At 33.8% G+C, this 17,663-nt stretch overlaps 3 protein-coding genes across 4 annotated transcripts; 1 reads left to right on the forward strand and 2 right to left on the reverse strand.

The window, feature by feature from the left end:
- Window positions 1-1,575: 1,575 nt before the first annotated feature.
- Window positions 1,576-3,847, forward strand: LOC121804311 (gibberellin 2-beta-dioxygenase 2). The gene is made up of 3 exons (XM_042203806.1): window positions 1,576-1,980; window positions 2,963-3,308; window positions 3,396-3,847. Exons 1-3 carry the CDS (start codon window positions 1,604-1,606, stop codon window positions 3,633-3,635), a joined length of 963 nt encoding a protein of 320 aa, XP_042059740.1. The 5' UTR covers window positions 1,576-1,603; the 3' UTR covers window positions 3,636-3,847.
- A 4,335-nt stretch (window positions 3,848-8,182) lies between these two features.
- On the reverse strand, window positions 8,183-9,633 carry LOC121804851 (probable pectinesterase 53). 2 transcript variants are annotated; one of them, XM_042204549.1, is made up of 5 exons: window positions 9,386-9,633; window positions 9,205-9,315; window positions 8,929-9,127; window positions 8,600-8,835; window positions 8,183-8,351 (listed from the first exon to the last, which is right to left on the reverse strand). In XM_042204549.1, the coding sequence occupies exons 2-5, from the start codon at window positions 9,240-9,242 to the stop codon at window positions 8,186-8,188; spliced, it is 639 nt and encodes a 212-aa protein (XP_042060483.1). In that variant the 5' UTR covers window positions 9,243-9,315; window positions 9,386-9,633; the 3' UTR covers window positions 8,183-8,185. The 2 variants fall into 2 exon arrangements, with proteins under 2 accessions (XP_042060483.1, XP_042060491.1); XM_042204557.1 differs by having other exon boundaries at window positions 8,929-9,132.
- A 1,015-nt stretch (window positions 9,634-10,648) lies between these two features.
- On the reverse strand, window positions 10,649-11,608 carry LOC121757181 (transcription factor JAMYB-like). Its single transcript, XM_042152700.1, has 3 exons — window positions 11,443-11,608; window positions 11,101-11,230; window positions 10,649-11,030 (listed from the first exon to the last, which is right to left on the reverse strand). Exons 1-3 carry the CDS (start codon window positions 11,606-11,608, stop codon window positions 10,649-10,651), a joined length of 678 nt encoding a protein of 225 aa, XP_042008634.1.
- Window positions 11,609-17,663: the final 6,055 nt, after the last annotated feature.

Below are 17,663 nucleotides of genomic sequence, written 5' to 3' on the forward strand. Positions count from 1 at the left end.
AAAGGTTATATACCTAATTAAGTTTACGGAGTTCTATTATGACAATGGACAGTTTGCATTTGCATGATCATCTTCATCTCCGGCAATGATGAAGTTATTATTTTATGTTTTTGGTAACTCGAGAAGGGGCGTAATATGAATGTCTCGTCGAGGGATATTTCATACCAAGCAAATATCACTCACTTAGCTAACAACAATTCTTCGTACTACACTATAAAAATCTTTATTAGCGAGCACTTTTTAAAAATAAAAATAGTACTAATACCAGCAAACTAACAAATCGATTGACAAGTTGATTATCTTTCAATATTTCCACAGTAAAGAAACAATCTTTCCTCAAACTAACACATGATGTGAAGAGGTAAAAATATTCAAGCTAGATTACCCTTTTCTACGTGGATTTCTATGTGCATAACTATAATCAATTAATTAAGTAATTAAAAATTAGATGCGGGCTTTGAGTTCCTCGTGTGAACAAGATAAAACATATGGATTTGGTGTTATCTGTCTGGATCAAGAATTAAAATAATAGGAAAGAAAAGTTAGAACAATGACAACTACGCGTTTAATGCTTGAACAGATTTACTATACAAATTAAATTATAGTAGTATAGTAGAACTAAATTAATAAAAAATAAAACGGTGACATCTACTATAATAATCTAATGCTAGGCGACAGACGGCCGTTACAACTAAAACACCTGTGACACATTTTCACCTAATATTTGCCGCCCTTTTTCTCCCTTCGATCAGACATCATATTCGTTTTAAATTGTTTTTTTCATTTTTTTGCTTTCCTCAGAATCATCCAAGAATTTAATTTATATGTGCTGATTATTTATCTCATTCTATGTTGTTGATTTCAGTTGATGTCTTCTTCTGTCGAGCCGCTTTCCAGTTACTAGGCTGTCCTGCGTCTCTCATAATAGTAATAAATAAAAAATCACAAAATTTTATTTCCTTCTCAAAGAATATAATAACAATACATCCAAATACTAGTCACAAGACTCACAACTAATTTTCACCGAATCACAACATGCATCTCAAAATTCATACTGTAGTACGAGTATTTTTTAATGGTTAAAAAATTGCAATCCACTGTCGGAACTAAATGGATTTTACTGATTGTAGCATCCGGACTGTATTCGACTCTCTCTTTCGCACTCACACGCACAAAAACACATATTATTAGTCTCTAGTAGTAGTATTTTATTTCGAATCAGAGTTTTTTAATGTTTGCAATGCCTCGTTTTTCTTTTTTCGTCCGTCCACCAATAAATGTCTTATTTCATTTTTACTCTTTTTTATAAGTGACTCCACATTCTACTAATTCATTTCACTCACATTTTATTGTAAAATCAATATATAAAATTAGTACCTTCCACTAATTTTTTTCTCCACTTTCTTTCATAAAGTCAAATCATTTTGATATCCCGCATCGGTTAAAATTGGGACATTTATTGACAAACGGAGGAAGTATAAAAAATAAGGTTGAAGGCGGTCACCATCTTGCCTCCCTCTATTTAACCGCCAAACCCAACCCTGCAAAAATCCCCTTCCAACTGCAATCAAATATCTCTCTCTCTCATCAAAATAAGCACAGAATGGTTCCATCTCCCGCTCCTCTGCGGACGAAGAAAACCATGGCCGTGGGAGTTCCGGTGATTGATTTCAGCCAGGAAAGATCCAAACTCACCGAACTAATCTTGCGAGCTTGCCAAGACTTGGGATTTTTTCAGGTCAAAAACCATGGAATATCCGAAGAGATCATCTCAAGAGTCGACAGCGAGGTCCGGGATTTCTTCGCAAAAACTGCATGCGAGAAGCAACGGGCCGGGCCACCCTCGCCTTTCGGCTATGGCTGTAAGAACATCGGCTTCAACGGCGATAAAGGAGAGCTCGAATATCTCCTGCTCGAGGCCAATCCTCTGTCCATTTCCCGCAGATCCAATACAATCTCCTCCCGTCCTAACGCCTTCAGGTAAATAATTCTTCTCTTTTACCGGAGTAGTACGTAGGTATTTTATATATATACATCCTTTTTTTATATCAATTCTAGGAGTTAAGACTAGGTCCGTGTAATAATAGTATGTTGTTGTTACTTGTTAAGAAAATCATCACTGAGCTGCTTGCATGCACAAGAGCGTACTACTCCTATTAATTTATTTACACTATATAAACTTTAATATATTGAGTAATGTGTAACAACCCTGTTTGTGATTAAAATAAGTAAATTTTCTTTTTCTTTTTAAAAACTTTGAAAATCAAAGAACCATTTTTCGGACTTATACTAAAAGCAAAATAGATCAGTTTCTACTTTCTAGAATCCCTTTAGGAAGACGGGAAATTTTGTGTCTTATTTTCTATTGGATTTAAATGACGATCATTAATTCGTTGCATTCAAACACGATGTAGTGACAACGACCCTATCCCTATTACTCAAGAAAATCAAGAAACAAGGATTTCCTTAGAATAGTCAGATGTTGGTATAAAGTGGAGTAGGATTTAAGATTTAGGCCGGTACGTAAAAAAACTTGAAAGAAAACTTGTATGGAGAAATTTATAGTATTTGTATAGTTGGCCTCATAATGCATCACATCACATCAACCCAAAAAGCAAGGAATAAATTGCATCTTTAAACAATAGACATATATTGGCTTTGCAATCGAATTGACTAGCAATTATATATTATGGTCCCACTTAATTAATTGTGTAAGATAGCATTATAATTTGTGCACTAATAATAAGTTGTATGGCAGCAGCATTTTGTGATTAAGCGAGCAAAAGGCATCACTTTTGCAGAGTCGTCAAACATCCACTCATGATATATAATTAAATGGAATGGATTCTATACTATAATATAAAGTCAACACATAAATCATGAGGCGTATCCAGAACTTTTCCAATCTTAGTAAAAAAAAATCAAAATAAGTTTTAAATGGTTAAAAATATTGTTATTGCAGCGGCGCTGTGAATGATTACATAGAAGCAGTGAAGAAGATGTCATCTGAAATTCTAGAAATGGTGGCTGAAGGTCTGTGGGCCCAGGATAAATCTATTTTTAGTAAGCTTATTGAAGATGGAAGCAGCGATTCTTGCTTCAGGATCAATCACTATCCTTCGGTCGACCCGTTTGATGACCCGTCTAAGATTCGGATCGGGTTTGGTGAGCATTCGGACCCTCAGATCCTCACCGTCTTGAGATCCAACAACGTAGCCGGCCTCCAAATCTTGTCTGGGGACGGCTTGTGGATTCCCGTCCCACCCGATTCAGACAAATTATGCGTTTTTGTAGGAGACGCCTTTCAGGTTGGTTTACAAATTTCAATACTCCATTATTACTACTACTAGTATTACGTAATACTAAATGATCAATTTATTTATTGTTCAAAACAGGCTTTAACCAACGGAAGATTTACTAGTGTGAGACACAGAGCAGTGGCAAACTCGACGAAGCCAAGGATGTCAATGATGTATTTTGCGGCTCCACCCCTTAGCGCGAGTATTTCTCCGATACCAGAACTCGTGTCCATCCAAAACCCGACTCTCTATAGAGCATTCACATGGGGAGAGTTCAAAAGCACCGCATATTCTTTGAGATTAGCGGATAATCGCCTCCATCTCTTTACAAAATAACGCTCAATCACTAAGTATTTTTATTAAATCTTGAATTATATATAGGGGGCATGTTGCACATGTACATGTTCTATACTACAATTTTTTATTTTCATTGTATTATACTCCCTATACAGGTTAGTTATTATAGGTAGCTAGGTTGATGGCCAAAGGTTTGATTCAATTAGTGAGTGAGAATTCAAGTGCTTGTCATCCAAAATAAATAAACTTAAATTCCTCTTTCTATAATGTACTTACTAACTGTTCCATGATTTAAGGAATTTAACTGTAGCTGTTATCCCTTTTTATTCAGTTCATTGATATATATAGTAGTACTCCATATGGACCTAAGTCAACCTCTCTTATATAGTACTCCTAGGAGTAGTAACAAAATCTATTTGTGCCCATGGGCTATGGTGCAATTATTAGAGGCAAGAAATTCCTGTACGGTTATTCACATCTAATAATTAAGTTTTATTGATTTTCGATTCAAGTTTATAAATTTATGATTATAATCTATAATTTCAGCATGTGTAAATAGGTTTTCTTAAAGCCTTCATATTTTGTTTTCTACTTGCTTGTAGAAATTAATTTAATATAATAAATTATAGGGATTAATAATTTAGACTTAACTCCATATTTGGGGAAAAGTGTGATCACTTAATTAAAAGATTAATTCTAAATCAGGTGTGACAGTGGTGGGTCTTTATGTCTGTCTATATATATGCACGTATAACTACACATGATTCAACGTTTACCATTATTTATTGGAGGGAAATATTGGGCCATAAGTTTAGCCAAATTAATTAAGACATATATATGCATGGATTAGTGGTTAGGCATAAAAGTTGTCAACATGACAGCTACTGCGTGCATCATGCATGGAGTAATATAGTATCCCTCCGTCCTACTATAAGTGAAGTGTTTTTATTCGGCCATTATTTTGTAAAAATAATATTAATAAATAGTTAGAATCAAGAGAAAGTAAAGTAAGTAAAAGAATAATGTAGATACAATTATCTTCTATATTATTATCTTTCTTACTTTCTCTCCACTCTAAGTACTTATTATCATTAAGCAACGGAAAAAAAACGTCTCACTTATCGTGGGACAGGGGGACTGTAATTACTTTGTCATATGGACCCTTTTTTAAGAGGTCGACATGATTGTTCAACTACGATGATTAACATGATATATATAGAGGTAATTATTGCATTCATAAGTTAAAACCTATCAAACTAGTTGGTACGTCTAAATGACTTCACTTCATTTCATATTAAATATCTGCCAACTTCTGTTTAATTTCAGTTGTAATTATAAATATGTGTCAATTCTTAATTATATTACCTAGAACCCACATAATCTCTGCCATGTGCTTTGTTCCTATGATGTTGATTGCAATTGTAGACCACACCCCGAAAAGTCTAAAATAATTATGATTATTGGTGATGAATATAACAAGATATTATTTCTCGTTGTTTGTGGAGCAAATAATTCACATTTTATAGGCGTAATATACCTTGATCGAGGGTGGTCTCTTTAATTTTATTTGCCATGTAATACATATGTGTCAAGATGTGATATATTTGATTATGATGTCTTTTGTCATACAACTAAGATATCAATATTATGCATATATAATTGGTAAATGTGTTTAAATACCTGCAATATATCATCGATCGTTAAGTAAAAATGTAACAAAATTACATTTTAAATTTCAATTTTAAAAATATCTTTTTAATTTATCTTACTATTTACTTTAACAACTTCAAATTTTGTAAGTGAAGCAATAAGGGATGCATGTTGTTCGAGATGGTGCGATTATCAAGCGATGTCATTCAAAGCCGGAAAAGAAGAATTCACAATTGCGATGATATTCATAACACACAGTTTGATTACTTAGATCGGGATGATGAGGGCGATGACGAATGATGCAACTAAGAGGAAGACATTGTAGTTGGAACATAACAATAACACTGTCACTATATCTGACCCCACAAGTTTCATTTCCTTAATATATATAGTAATAAATGATAAAGCTCACCATTGATCAAGGTGAAATACTCTAGCAAATATAGTGAATGATAAATAAAAACATTTAAAACACATGTTTTTAATCTCAATAACATTAAGTGCCAATAAATACGCAAATAAGTTAAAATATCAAATAAAAAAAATTAATTGAAATAACAACAAACTGAAAAATTATAAACCAAAAGTATGATACTCCATGCATACTAATAATCATCCCTTCGCTCTCATTTTTTATTTGAAAATTAATGTAACTCAATTCATCAAAGCTATAACTACTAGTTTTATTCAAAAATAAATAAATAGTAGGAGTACCTTTTTTTGAAAAAAATAAAGAACCGATTCACCCATCGGCTGGTTCATAATTGAACGGACCAATTTTTCCGACTCATGATGGTCAAAGTGTTCGGTAGTATATACACTATATATATGACCAAATGAACTGATCGGTCCAATTTTTAAATCACTACATTATATTTATCGTCATACATAGTAATGGGGCATTTTGTGTGTAATAAATACTAAATGAACTTTTAAGTTTAAAAAATTTATTTTTCTTCACCGAACTAATATGAATGAATGAATATGGGTCGAACCACTAGACAGCTTTCCTAACGTTCACCATACATTAAATAGAGAAAATAAAAATAAATGCTAGTTGTCTTGAACAAATCATACCCACAACGAAGAAAAGTGATGACAGCTATTTACAGTATTGGCCAATGATTGTCGCTATAGGGCATCATGACTTTAAATTGTTAGTTGGCCAATGATTAGCAACATTAATTTATTATAGTAATAATATGATACGGTAATATTTCGAGTTTTATATATGATAGGTCACGCTTGCTTCTTTGATGTAGTACGTAACTATACATAGATAACAATATTGTATATGTTGATTCAATTCTTGAACAGAATAATTAATAGGGTAAATTAAATCCAGCTTTTATAATGTCACAATTAAGTCCCAACCTTCGTTTTTTTATTGTTTTCTCTAATCGAGTTCACCACATCCAACAATTAAGAAACAATTGCGCTTGCAAACTCATAACGTTCGATAATTAAATTATGATTTTTAGTTAAATATAAACTTTATTCCTTTTGAAATTTGGCATAAGTTTGCTTATCGGTTCTCCAAAATTTAATGTGAAATTCTCATTCAAATGCTTTCGACAATACATTTCTAATTGTAGTGGTATTGTAATCAACATTTACAAAAATAAAAAAAATTGTGACAATAAATTTAAAACATTTCATGATCATTTTCGATGATCAAAATGCAATACTAAGTTACAATCGAGATATTTTCAACAGTTAATACTTTTAAATTTTACATCAAACTTAGGAGAAATATTACTCCGTATATATCGTGCAGTTAAACCAACAACTGAATAGCATCAAATTCAAATAAGGTAATAAATAGTATGAGCATTTTGGAAGCAATTAATCGAAAAATATTATATATGTGTATCCTATTTTTATTGATTATTTATATACCATCACAAAAATATAGACGAACTATACAAAATCAGTAAAGGCAACACTATACAGCACTTTAAGGAACACACGAACAATCTTGCAAATTCCAAATACTCATAGATTCTCTACATTTACTCCCAGATTATCTACAACTACAACTACCGGTTACAAAAAACTGGAGAGGAATATTTAATGTCAAATACAACCTCATGTTAAAATAACTTTCAAAGCATAATTATTACTGTACCAATAAATTGAAACACAAGAAAAACTCATACCCAATAAATGCCCACTATAAATTGTTTACCAGCCTTGGCTATCAATATTATAAATATAATAATTTTTATGGCTATAAACTAAAAATATATATACACCCAATAAACACCCCCTATAAATTGTTTGGTAGCCTTGGCTATCAATATTATAAATAGAATTTTTATGGCTATAAACTAAAAATATACACCTATGACCTGTTTGTTGGTTAAGAAAAGAGATTTATAGGAAAATTGGACTTAATTGGCCTTTCGTATTCAACCAGAAGATAAGGGGTTTATATATAGTTTCAAAATTTCATTGAGTCTCGTTTCATCTCCAAATATATTCATGCAAATACTCCTAGTAGTTTGGGGGCTATACCAAATCTTAAAGTTTTAGCCCATTTGAAAACAGATTACCAATTTCAGCAATTTGCTTTGAAACTAATTTCCAAGACTTCATTACAATCAACAACAATCAACCAAAAAAAAAATCTACACTCAAGCCCATGAGTATTTAACTTTGAGGTTAATTAAGTCTATAATTTTGAGAAACTGCCTTGACTCTGAAAAATTAATTTTCCTAGTTGGAAAATAGTGAAACCAATGCCCGAAGTAAGCTACACACGTATATTTAATAGCATCAAAGCATAATTCGAAGCCGTTAAAGAGAGATGCATATTAATTTAATTAGTACTCCAATCCGTTGTAAAAAATTACTCAAAGACCATATATATGCAAATAAAACATGTTAAAATCCATCAACATGTTTTAAATAGAATCATGAAATTTGGATGAAGATAGTCAAATGAGATAGGCAGAAGGATTTATAAGCCAAGAGTCGCCATCAATATAGTAAGTGCCAATAAATGGCATGGCTTCGTCGTCTGTGAGCACTCTCGCCCACGCTACTCGACCCGTCACGTTTGCTCCTACTCCGGTACATTTGTATTCACCATAATACACTTTCCTATATGGAGTAAAAGTTTAAGTTAGTAAAAAATATATACCATAGTACTTAGGGCACGGAAGATAAATAAATAAAACATGGTAAAAAGACACATTTTAGGTTAGTTTATGTCGATAGATGAATTATGTATATCCTAATTAAAATAGCATACTAACTGAGTAGTAGGAGTAATATATATATATATATATATATATATATATACACACAAGTGTAGTGTAGTGTAGTGTAGTGTAGCTATGACGACTTACTGGTGGCGAGATGTGTTGCCCCAATCGCTCCATCCTTGGGGAAGAACGATTTTATCCAAAAATGTGTAAGAAAACACGACTCTCGAATAATCTCCCCACGCTCTTCCTAAATAGATCGATCCGGTCCCTGTTACTGTACAATTCTTGAACGAAAACCCACTCGCCATTGATGAATCCGACCGCTTTTGAGCTGTGACCGACGCCACCTTCTTCGTCACCGAGTTCAGATAGCAATTCTGACAAAAAAAATAGTAGTATAACTTAATTTTTTTGTTGATTAATATTGAAAGGTACTCCAAATTACTATATATATATAGACCTAGGGTCACCTCATAGAGTGATGTGCCATAGCCGAAGATGAAGTGGACGGAGCCTTGAATGAAGCAGTTGCTGAAGTAGTGAAGGCCTTTGTGATCGTAGAGGGTGTCTTGACTACCATAGAAGCTGCAGTTGTAGAACGCCGGCTTTGTCCCTGATATCCGCAGCGCCGCCGCCTGCTCGCCTCTCCTCCCCACCATGTGCGGCACGCTGTTCTGATTTCATAACTGCTAATGAATACTCCATACTATAAATCTAGGTATGAATGATTTGAAAAATATGATCACCTCAAACTTGACGTTGATTGCAATAAAATAATCAGCATCAACGGCAACAGTAGCAGTTTGAAATGTCCTCACCGTTGATGCGGTGTCGTTTTAGGGATGCTCACCTTTTCCCTACAATCAAATCATCATTTAATTAGTCTCACAATAATACAAGTACTATAGAGCTAGTGGACATACGGACCTATAAACACCGGAATTTATGCGTATAACCACCCTACGAGTATTGTGAAGGGGAATGTTGCTGACTGCCTCATTGATGCTCATGAAATCTCCGCTCCCATCCTGGCTCACGGTTACTTGTGTTCTATTCGACTTCGCCAGCCACAGCTTCCAGTCGGAGTCCATGGAGGAAAGTGTGTTCGGACATGAGAGGAAGAAGAAGAGATTAACGGTGAATAGGGCATGAAATCTACGAGGCATGATTGTTTGTGTGATGATACTGTAGGTTGCAATTGCATGAACAAATAGTGGACAAAATGGCACTACAAATACTAGTGATACTCACACTTTTCACACTAATGCCCCTTCGATTTTACTTATTGGATTTAAGCTTTCATCCAAATTAATTAGTGGATTTATGCTTTGATGGGATATATTCATGTCAGCTATTTATGTTAATGTTGTTGCGAGTAGTTATTAATGTCCTCTAATATTATTATCTCATTTTTAACTCTCTTTTTTCTAGCATCAGTTATAATTAAGTCGTCTTCAATGGTACGTAGTCGCAAGAAGAGGCCAGGCATTTTAGTGAAAGGGGGGACTTGTGGTGGATATGGCAGTGAGAGGTCCCAAATATTGTCCCCATTTGTATAGATTAGCCATTAGCAATAGCATATAAGGTTGAAGACAACGGAGATAGCAACAATCAATGAGTGCACCATATAATACATATATAGCTGTGATCCATCACTCAACATCCTCTAGTGCTGGCTACATTCAAACCACATCTAAAGTCAACTTCCTCATTTCTTGCATATGCTTCTATATCCTTTTAATTTCTTATTTCTCTTCTTATTCATATCTACGCAGTATATATATATATATATATATATATGCATACATATTACAAAAAGTACTAGTACTACTATATATTTAATTAATTAACTACAATATTTTCAATTCTAGCTTCTACTTATTTTAGTAGCCTTAAAGTAAATTATATGCATATCGTTGAATACATGCATATACCGGTTAGTTATGACTTATGAATGATGCGAGAATAGGAGAAGATGAAACATGAGTAGAAACAGAAGAATCGATTTCCCAATTTCTGCCATCCCTTAAATTTCAAAGCATAAGTATATATACTGTATATATTAATATATAGCTCACAAGAATTAGTTAGATCCATCATACATGCCCAATAATAAATCATCTATTTGATAAAACACCATCACCGAATTAAGCAGGGAGGGGCTATCAAATTCAAGGCCATAATACAATACTACTGCTGCCCAAAATCGAGCATGTAATCATGAAACCCGCAGTCACTACTACTATTACATAAATTATTCTCGACTGCAATTTGATCACATGAAATGCTATTCGACCAATAATCCATTCCAACACTTTCAGCACTGTAATTCATCATCACCCCGCTAACACTTGCAAGATTATTATTATTATTATTATTATTATTATCATTATTATTAGCATGAATCCTTTCAGACAATTTTTGAAGCCATATGTCACGAACGAACTCCCTCAACTCCATGCTATTTGTGTCGTATTTCAGCTGCTTTGCAGGCTTTAAAACTTGACTTCTCCAATAGTTCTTGATTTCATTATCAGTTCGACCAGGCAACAACTTAGCTATTTTCGACCACCTGCGATATCTTAATTGATTAAACTGATTACAAAATACTAGAAAGGAGTACTATGTAATCTTAGACGCACCGATTTCCATAGAGGGAGTGGAGCTTCATAATGCAAAGCTGCTCCTCAACTGTAATATTCCCTCGTTGAACATTTGGTTGCAAGTAGTTTTTCCATCTCAATCTGCAACTCTTGCCATTCCGCCTCAACCCTTTATTAATTATTGATAATATGATCGTCTCAATTCACTTAAATCATATACTTTAAACACCAACAAAAGAATATATGCAAAAAATAAACATGCAAGTTTCAGCATGCATGTGTGTGCCTAGTATAAAAATTAATGTACTAGTAACATATATCCAAATATCTACTTGATTGCATTGATTACATCATTTGAGTTTGTAGTTGCACGGATCGTACCTGAGTCTCGAGCAACAACATTCCAACGGCCTTGGCCATGAACTGCGATGTAGTTGATAAGTATGGAATCTTCATGCGAAGACCATGTACCCTTTTTCACGCTTAATATCTCTTCTTTATTATTCATACCTGAGTTGCCATTTCTAGCTTCCAAGGTATCGCCCATCTATGTAAACAAAGATGATTTGATCGAGGTTGCACGGATGTCTCTCTCATCATACACCTAGTATGCCTGCTATTTATACTAGTACTGAATATTTGGATTTTGATCACTAACCTATATGATTAAAAATGGAAAGGTCACCATACTATGAAACAAATCTTATCGATACAAGTGAGGAATATTAATTTCTTCATTCAACATCACTACATTTTTCTGGGGAATAATTTGACTTCTTTAACTTTTGGTGGCTAGCCCACTTATCGATCCATTTAACATAATTAATTCATTAAAATGGGATAGTTTGTTGACTAATATTCGATCACTGCTTATATGTTTTTAAATCTACGGTTTTAACTGGATACTCAATACTTAATTATGTAAGAAATAATCATAAACTCCCAGTACGGACAAGCAGGAATTTGGTCAAGAATACGCCGTGCACAAGTATATAATTATAAATATAACTAGTTTCAAATAATATTACTAGCATTATATATTTTGACTTGAAAAGTACTAGTATGATTTTTTCTCGGTCGATCTTTCGATGAAAGGGTGCAAGTCAAAAAAGAGTTCAGAGCCTACATCACATATAGTGATGTATTGGCATCCAACGAGGAATAAGGACAAGTTTTATTGCATTAATATACATGCTTTTCAACCTTCGGTAAAAAAAAGCTAGGTAATTTGCTTTTCATGGGATTTAAGAATCAAATTGATCAACTTAGGCTTTACACATAAAGTTCCAGGCATGAAATTTTGCTGGTGCAGTTTATTTCTCCGGCCTAGTTTGCAGATCTTGATTATTGGATGTTTATTCAGAAAAAGGTGAAAATTATGAATTTGGTATTAATACTTTAATTTTTTTCTAGCTTGTGGTTCTTCTATATCAGTTTTTATGGCGTAAAAATGTTTCCGTGGAAATATTTACCGCATGGGGAGTGGTTGATGTGACGAACACACTAAGAGCCAATGAGGGACAAGTTATTTTTCTTATTTATATTGTCCATTTTTCGTATTTGGTGTGGAAAATCCTCTACCATTACAATGAAATATTATAAAAATTTATAATCTCATAATTTCGAATTCATATATATAGTTCCACTAAAACAAATTTCTTGCATGTCTTGAGAGAAATTCCAATTTTTTAACTGAGTGTGGGGGGGGGCATCATATAAACTACGGAGTAATTATAAGTGAATTGGTAATTACTGTACAAAACAATTTAAATGTAGCAGGGGAAAGGATTAACATAAGTTTTTCAACGGCTTTTTGTTATTCTTTCAAAAGTAAAAGATTTTTTTCCTATACTTTGTGTTTTTTTAATGTTGTTAACCCCAATCACGTCTATATTTCTCTTTTTGACTTATCTTTATCTCGTTTAAAGTCACTGATCTGTAAATATGTAATGAACCAAGGCTGATTCTATACATTGTACCACTCAATTTTCTAATTACTCAAACTTCTTAATTAATAAAATAACAAAAATCATAGGAATTAGAATGTTTCTAGATATGGCTATTTTTTATTTACGGATCTCATAAACGATATGAAGCACGATCTACACTACATGCAAGCACATAAGTCAAGATGAACCCAAACACTCTCTATAAAATAAGAGGTTTAATGTGATGCCTCTATTATATATATATATACATGGGCGGATCCAGGATTTAAAAATCGTGGGGTCGGACGAGATAATTAATATAATAATATTATATATATTATAAAAATACATTACAAATAAAATTATCTTTATTTTATCACGATAGTTGACTTTTACGAGTTCATATTTTTAACTTTTACGAATATTCATATTTTGAAGCTGGCCGAAATTTTATTATTGGAAATAATTGCAAATATATCTTTCAGTCGTTGATTGTGTTCAACATTAGCACCAGAAGAACAGATAAAACTCATGAGAACAGATACAAACTCAAGATATTTTTAAAATAAATTTATCCATTAATTTAATATGGATGGTAATTAAAATCAATAATAAAAAAACATAAGTATATAATTATTATATTCATAAAAATTAGGTCAAATAAACAAAATAAAAGTAAAAAAATAATAAAACATGATTAAAAGAATATCAATAACGCACCAATGTTTTTTGTGCAAAGCCTATGCCCCTCAAAAATCTTAATCTTAGTCTCCTACTATAACTTTCTATTTAATCAAAATAATAATTGGGTAGAAATATAGAATTTTTATTTATAAAGAAAGTTGTAACTCTTGTAATAAAGATAAAATTATTTTAAAAGGACAGTATTGACTGATTTTTTTAACTAATAAACTTAAATAAATTAGGAATTTATGTAAATTTGTGGGAAAATTAAGGAGAAAAAAAGTTAATACTACATGGCTTAGAAAATTATTGGTAGGCGAATTAAATGAAAAAGCAGTATTAACGGCGAGTGACCAGAGGCAATCAATTAGATTTTTTACTTATAGATTTTCTAACCCAACAATCAATAGGAGTATTAACCACTTCTCAGCCCAAAAATCAATATTAACCTCTCTGTTCATCTTCTTCGTTGAGAATACATCAGCTTCTTCTGCAACCCCTCCCCTTATCTATCTCTACTCTATTCTTATTAGTATTGTTCCTTTCTCCTCTTAGTTTTTGGAAAAGGCGGAAGGCTTCGGGTAGAGTTGAAGTTGGCCGTGGGGTCGGAGACGGAACTGCACCAGGTCAAAGGTCGAAGATGATGTTTTCCGGCAGTGTTCGGTGGACCGCCGGTGGGGTCGGCCGACCACGCGCGACCCCACCTGGATCCGCCAATGTATATATATATAGAGTTGTGATCAATGTCGAACCAATTCTAAAGACCGAACTAGAGACCAAATCTGGGCCATTAGATATATTTTTTTTATGAGATGTGCTGCTGTGTAAATTTTTCGGTCTTCATTAAAAGCCCATTTTACTTCATTGTATAGGTTTATTACTTCATTCCGTACGTAATACCTTGAAACTACAACATGTTTTTACTTTCTTCCAGTAGGTTTCGAAATGATTAAACATATGTTTCATTTGAATTCATTGACCTGAGTTTTTACTTTATTTACATTAAAAATGCAATTTATTCAAGTGCGTTTATTACTTCATTCAGAAACGTTATTACTTCATTGGATAAGGTTTTTACTTTATTCCAGTAGGACTTCAAATGCTTCTACACATACTTCATTCCAATAATTTATTGCATCATTCCATGTGTTTATTACACCATATCAGTGTTGTGGCGGTGGTGATAGATATTGTAGAGAGAAAGAACGGCACGCGACGGCGAAACCGCATTTACGTACTGGAATGAAGTAATAATCCTACTGAAATGAAGTAAAAACCTACTGGAATGAAGTAAAAACCTACTGGAATGAAGTTAAATCTTCGTAACATGTTAGTATGACTTATTTACCTTCGACTGAATTAAAATAGGCTCGTGATGAAGGCGAAAATAATTGATAAATTTGTGTCTCTCATCCATAAAAAACTAGATCTAAAAACCCTAATTTGGTATGGTTCGGTGGTTCGGTCTTTAAGAGTGAATTTGTGAATAATTGGACTCTATATATATATATAGTAGTGATAAAATGCAAACTCATATTGCAAACTTTTCAATGTAGTGGCAACACAACTTCAACACAATGTCAACACAGTGTCAACTGTTGACACTGTGTTGATATTTTATGTTGCTATTATTTTGTAATCTGTTGATATTTTTTAACGGTGCAGATCATAGTTTGGAGTTTGTACAGTATTTAAAATTTACATTTGATTACATTCCTATATATATATAATATTTTGTGAGCTACTATTGATTTGTTAGTATTCAACAAATCTTTCAAACATCAAATATAACTTCATCAATCTTTGCAGTAAAAAGAGCTAAAGATACAGGCATTAATATTTAAAGTATCTACATATTTAGGCTCTATTCTTACTGTGACGTACATTTGCGGTTTCTACTATACACTTGGCTAGTTTAAGTTGCTTTTGTATTTTTTTACATTTTTTCGGACAAAATATCGCCAAATGCGTAAGGGGTACACTCACTCTCCAACGGCAGCCGCTCGCCTTTTGCCGACATTTGGTTTTCCAGGATTTGAAATGATGTAAGGGACATGTGATTTAACTTTTATTTGGATATGCAAAAACGATATTTGTACATTATTGTTTAATATTTCAGGTATTTATATTGCAGTTTTGAGATTATACAGGTAACATATTTGTCATTTCATGGTCTCCATTGGATTCAAATTGAATAATGATATTATTAGGGTGTTGGGTACCTGATAGGATAAATCTCCTATCGGGCTGATCGGCGTCCATAGATCGGCGATCGATAAATGTCTGTCGCGGGCGAGTGCCCGTCGAACACGACGGTTTTCTCACTTTGAGAAGAGAATGAACAATAATATTGATATTCTTGATTGATTTGTCAAATGATTACAATAACTCCTATTTATAATGCTAATAACTAACTTACTTAACAAGAAAACAAAGATATGGAAAAGATACGCAAATAAACAAAGATGTGGAAAAGATACGCAAATCTCTAATTTAACTAACTAAATAATGCGAGTATCAACTCCCCCACGTTTGAAATCCACCTTGTTCTCAAGGTGTGAACTACGACACAATGAAGAGAGTCGAAAACATCATAAACAAAATCTGGTGTTGTGCTGGTGTTGTGCGCGGAACGTCTTCCGTCGGGCAGCGGCGCAACTTTGGTTCGAGATGGAGGGAAGGCATAACTAGTTGCTGTGCGCGGGTGGATTCCCGTCGGGCAGCGACGTAGCTATGCTTCGATCGGTGTGGCTAGTTGCTGTGCGCGGTGGATTCCCGTCGGGCAGCGACATAGCTGTGATTCGATCGGCGTGTTGGAGGGTGAGATCGTGATGAAAGCACCAATTTGATAGGATAAACCCCCTATCGGGTTGATCGGCGTCCGTAGATCGGCGATCAATAAATGTCTGTCGCGGGCAAGTGCCCGTCGAGCAAGACGGGTTTCTCACTTTGGAGAAGAGAATGAACGATAATATTGATATTCTTGATTGATTTGTCAAATGATTACAATAACTCCTATTTATAATGTTAATAGCTAACTTAATGAACAAGAAAATAAAGATATGGAAAAGATACGCAAATAAACAAAGATATGGAAAAGATATACAAATCCCTAATTTAACTAACTAAATAAAGCTCGTATCAACTTCCCCACGGTTGAAATTCACCTTGTCCTCAAGATGGGAACTACAACACAATGAAGAGAGTCGAAAACATCGGCGACCAAATCTGGTGCTGTGCGCGGAACGTCTTCCGTCGGGCAGACGCACATCTTTAGTTCGAGATGGTGGGAAGGCATAAGTAGTTGTGGTGCGCGGGTGAATTCCCGTTGGACAGCGACGTAGCTATGGTTCGATCGGTGTGGCTAGTTGCTGTGCGCGGTGGATTCCCGTCGGGCAGCTACATAGCTGAATTACAGCGATTTGTGTTGGTCCTATGAATATGATATGTAGAATCCGGTATGATTTGTGCGAGATTTCATTTTTGAACTTTAAAAAATTGGATTCATTATATTTTTATAACTTCATCGTGGATCTCATGAGCTGGTGGTTTGAATTCCTTCTTGTGCTTATTTGTCCTCAATTTTCTCGATCCTGATGATTCCATTTTATTTTGCCTGATCAGCAGAATCAGTTCTGGTGATCTTGTATCCTGGGTAAGAATGGCTAGAGTGAAGTTAAGAGCATCCACTATAGGCGGCCTTCCCAATAGCCCCGTCCCTTTTTTTGTCCACAGCCCCAATTTTTTGTCCATAGCCTCAAATTTTTGTTTCCGCCACTATAGGCGGACACTTCTAATAGCCCCGAAATTTTATAACTAATTTTCATTTTAATTTTAATTCAATTATAAGTAATGAAAATTATCAGACTAAACGTAATTATAAACAAACGGCTATAAGTGAAGAAATTAAAATTAAACACTACATTTTCGTCGTTCCATAAATCGTCCATTTCAGACCACAAATTCTAGTGATAGAAAATATGTGTGAGG

Source organism: Salvia splendens, chromosome 1, assembly GCF_004379255.2.
Source record: "Salvia splendens isolate huo1 chromosome 1, SspV2, whole genome shotgun sequence".
Classification (NCBI taxonomy): domain Eukaryota; kingdom Viridiplantae; phylum Streptophyta; class Magnoliopsida; order Lamiales; family Lamiaceae; genus Salvia; species Salvia splendens.